General features: G+C 49.8%; 1 protein-coding gene across 1 annotated transcript in view; it reads left to right on the top strand.

The window, feature by feature from the left end:
- Nucleotides 1-1,358: 1,358 nt before the first annotated feature.
- Nucleotides 1,359-6,000, top strand: part of MAPK15 (mitogen-activated protein kinase 15) — a 28,156-nt gene continuing 23,514 nt past the window's right edge. The window contains exons 1-6 of the mRNA XM_060242894.1: nucleotides 1,359-1,450; nucleotides 1,553-1,651; nucleotides 4,086-4,115; nucleotides 4,502-4,592; nucleotides 4,843-4,973; nucleotides 5,262-5,425. Of these exons, the coding sequence (XP_060098877.1) occupies nucleotides 1,370-1,450; nucleotides 1,553-1,651; nucleotides 4,086-4,115; nucleotides 4,502-4,592; nucleotides 4,843-4,973; nucleotides 5,262-5,425 (596 nt within the window). The 5' untranslated portion in view covers nucleotides 1,359-1,369. The remainder of the gene's footprint in view (nucleotides 1,451-1,552; nucleotides 1,652-4,085; nucleotides 4,116-4,501; nucleotides 4,593-4,842; nucleotides 4,974-5,261; nucleotides 5,426-6,000) is intronic.

The raw sequence follows: 6,000 nt of genomic DNA, 5'->3' as shown, positions 1-6,000 counted from the left end.
TTCAAGACTCCTCAGAAACTTCAGAGTCATGGGATAGAAGAATGTCCTCTGAAGACTGGAAATTGGCTTAAAAAACAGGAAGCCGAGAGTAGGAATAAAGTTATTGCTATGATGGGGATATGAACAGCAGGGCCCCTTAGGGATCTTTCCTGGGGATCAGTGCTTTTCAACTTAATAAATGACCTGGAGTTAGGGGCGAGTAGTGAAGTTGCTGAGGTTGCAGGCCACACTAAATCATTTAAAGTGGTTAAAACGGATGCAAACATTGCAATCTTCAAACTAGGGGAATGGGTATTAAAATGGGATACAATGGAAGCATAAGCTGATGTGTATTGGGGTTAAAAATCCCAATTTCACTTACACTGATGTGATTTGAGCTGATGGCAACAAACCAAGAAACAGATCTTGGGGTTGTAGTAGATAGCTTGATGCAGCTGTTGGGAAAAAAGGCAAATTCCACGGTAACCATAATTACAAGAGGAACACAGAACAAAATTGTTGGCATCGTGTTGCCGTAGCAGGAAAAATATATAAATCTTGCCAAGCAAAGAGCATGAAATAATTCAGATAAACCAGCTTTGATAACCTGAAATTCCACCGATCAGACCCGATTTAATAAGCAGTCGTGAGACAGCACAACACCACCTAAATGCCTTGTATTGTTGGTTTTAACTGACGTAATTTTAGCCTTCAGACATGGTTGTTGTATCAGCCCTTATGTTGTCACCTGCCGTAAGGCGGCCTGGGCGGGACAGACAAGGGAGGGAGGGAGGAGGGCACCAACTCAAGTGACCTCCTGGGAGGACACGGCCTACGTGGCTCTGAAGGGGGGCGTGACGGAGCCCAGGGCTAGAAAGCTGTGCAAGGGGGGGGGGTGCCGATGCCGGGGTCCCTGCTCCTCCTCCCCCCCCCCCGCAGGGAGACCGCCGCGCCCCTCCTCCCTCCCTCCGAGAGGCCGCTGCCCCCGCGGGCTGGCCTGGGCCGGACGGGCGCCTCTGCAGCGGGGGTCCCCGGACTAGGCCTGGCCCTGCCCGAGCAGCCTCCTGTCGTCGCCTCCGCGGCAGAGAGACGCACAGGAAGTGCGTCATGGCATGAATCACGCCCCCAGCGGAGGCGAAGAGTAGGCGGACCCGCCCCTCCCATCCCCGCTGGCTTGTCCGTCAGCCTGTCGCTAGGGAGCCGCCCCGGATGTTCCACCTCCTCCCTCGGGCGGACCCGTCGCTGGAGTGTGCGGCCGAGGGGAGCAGGAAGGCCCGCCTCCCAGGCCTGCCGCTGCGCAGGCGCACGGCTCCGCTGCCGACCGTTTCCATGGCAGCAGCAGTCAACAGGGCTGTCCGCGGGGTGGCCGGCCTGGGCTCCCCGTGCCACGATGAGCGCGGCGGCGGTGGCGGCCGAGGTGGAGGAGCGCGTCGCCCGGCGATACGACATCAAGCGGCGGCTCGGCAAGGGGGTGGGTGAGCCCCGCGGGGCGGGCGGGAGGGAGGGGGGCGGCTGCGGGGAGCGGCAGGGCCTGCTAAAGGGCGGCTCCGCTTTCCTCCTTGGGACACGGCAGGCCTACGGGATCGTGTGGAAGGCCGTTGACCGCAAGACGGGGCAGATCGTGGCCGTCAAGAAGATCTTCGACGCCTTCAGGAACCGCACCGACGCCCAGGTGAGGAAGAGGCAGGGCTGCTCCCGACTGGCTCTCAAAGCCCCCATCTGATCTCTTTCTCTCGCTTCTCCAGACCAAGCGCGGGGAATGCATTTAAAGTTGCTTTCTTTGCACCTCTCCCCCATCTGTTTGCCTGCATGCCTTCCCGCCCTGCGGCTCTCAAACATCTGACGCTCATGTCTCCCGGCTCTCAACATCTGACCTTACATTAAGCAAGTTTGGCCACCCCGCTCCAGGCTTTTGACTTCCCTGCTCAACAGTCGCTGTTGTTATGCTGCCATTGGGATTTTAATCCATGCGCTTGTGATGTTTTTATGATCTTCTGTTTGTTTTGCTTTGTTTTCTGTTGAGAGCTGCCCTGAGCCCGCTTGTGGGGTGGGATGGGATGGGAGATGGAATAAAATAAATAAAATCCATGATGTTCAAAGATGGAGGTTTTAACTGGGCCAATCCAGAGCCAAAATATACCTGACTAACACAGAGGAGGGTTGACTGTGTATTTCTGAGAGCTGCTTAATTTCCCCCCAAGAATGTGTGGAGCTACCAGTCAGAAACAAAACAGCTGACTTGGTGGATGGAACCAGTCTCAAAATGGCGCCACATGCAAAAATCACAGCGCTCTCAGACAGGTCTGCTATGCTTTGGTGGGCAAACTTCCTTTGCTATTTTGCCCCCATCCAGACTTGTAACTTGGCCCATGAGGGGAAAGTGTAGTTTTCTTTGTGTTTTACCTTGAAGAGGCAAATAGTTTTGGTGGGGGTGGGGGTGAGGAGAGAGTCAGTAGCACACATAATTCCTGTCCAGAGCAAGGGCGCATGCAGGTGCAGGAGGTACTTTTGTTCTCCTGTCCAGAAAAAAACATTTGTATGTGCATGCATGTGGTGTGTATGTGTACTGTTTCCTCCTATGAAGGACTGTCCTATAGAGGATGGTGTGGAATTGTTTGCTGTGGCCCCAGAACATCAGACCAGAACCAGTGGGCTGAAATTAAATCAAAAGAGTTTCCGGCTCAACATTGGGAAGAACTTCCTGACCGTTAGAGCAATTCCTCAGTGGAAGAGGCTTCCTCCTTGGGAGGTGGTGGGGTCTGCTTCCTTGGAGGTTTTTAAACAGAGACTAGATGGCCATCTGACAGCAATGAAGATCCTGTGAATTTAGGGGGAGGTGTTTGTGAGTTTCCTGCATTGTGCAGGCGGTTGGACTAGATGACCCTAGAGGTCCCTTTCAACACTATGATTCTCCTCTGCATCAAAAAGAAAGAGGAAAGGAGTCTTGAATCCCACATGTGGCTGCTTCCTGCTTAGCAGAGGAACCTGACTGCTTGTGGTGAACTGCCACTGTAACAGTTAACAGGAGCTCGCTTTGTCTTTACTTTTCTGGACATTCTAGGAAAGCTCTTGAGATTACATTGTGTTTGGAACAGGTGGCTTATGTGTCCTTTCTTCTTTCTACTATTCAGTTCAGATCTCCTGTTACAAGATCCCGTTCTGTCTAATTTCACAGGGTTCTTAAGTCCCTGAAAAGGGAATTCTTTGTGGTGTTAGGCACAGACAAACACCCCAGTTAATGCTGCCAGCAATCTATATGTCCATTTAAAAACAGATATCACTATTCTGCATCCTTCGTGCTTGATAGAACTTGTACCAACAGACTGTTGCAGAGATCTTGTCTTATTACTGAGGCATCATCACATCCCTAACCTTTAAAAATGAATTAATAAAATTGGCCTTCTGTCTGGGATGCTGGAGGAAGAGAAAACTGAGCATACCTTTGTGGCAGACACTGTTGGAGGAAACTGCTCTCTGTGTGTCTGCGTCTCAGTTAATGCTGTCTGATTGTGTAAGTCCTCCATCGCTGCTGAATTGGAGGCTGGGGAGGGTGGTGGCAGCTTTGTGGCTTTTTCTTCTTTCACAGGGTCTCTGTGCACAGATCATTCCTTGCTTATGTGAGGGTCTAGAGACAAATAGGGCACCCTGTCTGGCCTGGTTGTGGTAATCTTGAACTTGGCCCTGGAGACACCCAGATGGGTTGTTCTTGGTGATTTAAATGTTCCTGCTAATGGCACCTTGTCTCGTGTGGGGGTGGGAGAGCTGTTTTGGCCCTTGCAAAGGCATAGGCAGTGGGGAACCTTGTTCTGGTCCTTAGATAACCTTTCTTCTCTTGACAAGATTTGTAGGGACTTTCTGACTTGAGATGCTTCAGCTGAGGAAAGGACTGATATACGAATCTGTTGGCTTAACAGACGGGTTAGAAGACAGTTTCTGTTTTCTGTGAAGGAATGAGTGTGTGGGAGGCTGAATCCTGTGCTCTGCTTGAGCCAGCAGCTGATGCAAAGTCTTGGTTGTGAGTTCTGAGTGTGACCTCACAAAGCAGATAATTACATAGCTGTGTATTCATTTCCTTATCTAACAATTGTTTTCTGGTTTTTTTCCAGAGAACATTCAGAGAAATAATGTTCTTGCAGGTAAGAAATGCTTGTCTCATTCCTAAATAATGCAGTATAGAAATGGAGTCCTGATAACCAGTGAAACTTGTTACAACATCTCCCTTAGGAACCTTTTCTTTGGTAGAGCCTTCTTTATGCCTAACCCTCCAATAAAATGTCATGTCAGCTTTTTTGGAACTGTGTCACGGCTGAGCAAGGGGCTAAATGGACCTCCCTCTTAATCTTCACTACCACCACCAGAGAGGGTGAGTCTGAGAGATGGTGACAAGCCCAAGGCTACCCAGCAGGCTTCTGTGTCAGAGCAGGGATGGCAACCCAATGCCAGCCCTAGAACAGGCGTCCAGAGCCTTGAGATCTCTTGCGTCTGGCACACTGGGGGGGTTGTTGTTGTTTTTTGCCTGCAGGAATTTGGAGAACACCCAAACATCATTAAGCTCCTGAACGTCATCCGGGCTCAGAACGACAAGGATATATACCTGGTTTTTGAATCCATGGGTGAGCTCTTCATGCTTATAAGTTGTAGCTTATAAATGTTCTCTATATTTAATGCACACTGCCTGGTTTATTGGGAAAAAGCAGAGAAAATAAATGTTACAAAATGATGAATCAGAGATATGTAAAAAGCTCCATAGATGCTGAGGTTGCCATGAGTCACTGGAAGAGATGAGCCAGATACACAGGGGGTGGGGGATCTCGAGCAGTGCTTTCATTATGGCCATTAATCCTCTGCTGTCCCCTGTTGCAGAGACAGATTTGCATGCTGTGATTAAGAAGGGGAATTTACTGAAAGATATTCACAAGTGTTACATCCTGCATCAGCTCCTGAAAGCCACCAAATTCATACACTCAGGAAACGTCATTCACAGGGACCAGAAGGTGCATGTCTGAGAAGGACCCTGCCTGCCTGGAGGCACATCTTCCCTTCGAGAAATGGCAGGCAGGGGGGTGGGCTGCTGGGGTATGAGCGTGTCCCAGACCAGAAGGGGCATGTCTGAGAAGGACCCTGCCTGCCTGGAGGCACATCTTTCCTTCGAGAAATGGCGGGTGGGCGGGCTGCTGGAGCATGAGCGTGTGCTGGATTGCCAGGGCCTGCCTAGCCCTTTTTGCACATCTCCAGGCAAGGCCATTGTGTTCTACTAAGACAATACCCTTTTCTGTTTCCAGCCTTCCAATATCCTGCTGGACGCAGACTGCTTTGTTAAGTTGTGTGACTTTGGACTGGCACGTTCCTTGTGCCAAATCCACAAGGATCATGGCAACCAAGCGCTTACTGAATATGTTGCCACTCGCTGGTACAGGGCCCCTGAGATTCTGCTTGCTTCTCATAGGTAAGGAAATGAACTTTGGTGAGTTTATTGCAATTGCAGTAAAAAAGGCCAACACTGTGCTGGGAATTATTAGGAAGGGAATTGAAAACAAATCAGCCGGTATCATAATGCCCCTGTATAAATCAATGGTGCGGTCTCATTTGGAATACTGTGTACAATTTGGGTCACTGCACCTCAAAAAGGATATTATAGCATTGGAAAAAGTCCAGAAAAGGGCAACTAGAATGACTAAAGGGTTGGAACACTTTCCCTATGAGGAAAGGTTAAAACGCTTGCGGCTCTTTAGCTTGGAGAAACGTCGACTGCGGGGTGACATGATAGAGGTTTACAAGATTATGCATGGGATGGAGAAAGTAGAGAAAGAAGTACTTTTCTCCCTTTCTCACAATACAAGAACTTGTGGGCATTCAATGAAATTGCTGAGCAGTCAGGTTAGAGCGGAAAAAAGGAAATACTTCTTCACCCAAAGGGTGATTAACATGTGGAATTCACTGCCACGGGAGGTGGTGGTAGCTACAAGCATAGCCAGCTTCAAGAAGGGTTTAGATAAAAATATGGAGCAGAGGTCCATCAGC

Source organism: Heteronotia binoei, chromosome 7, assembly GCF_032191835.1.
Source record: "Heteronotia binoei isolate CCM8104 ecotype False Entrance Well chromosome 7, APGP_CSIRO_Hbin_v1, whole genome shotgun sequence".
Classification (NCBI taxonomy): domain Eukaryota; kingdom Metazoa; phylum Chordata; class Lepidosauria; order Squamata; family Gekkonidae; genus Heteronotia; species Heteronotia binoei.
The sequence above is the reverse complement of the archived record's forward strand: the minus strand, read 5'-3'. Positions and strand labels throughout refer to the sequence as shown.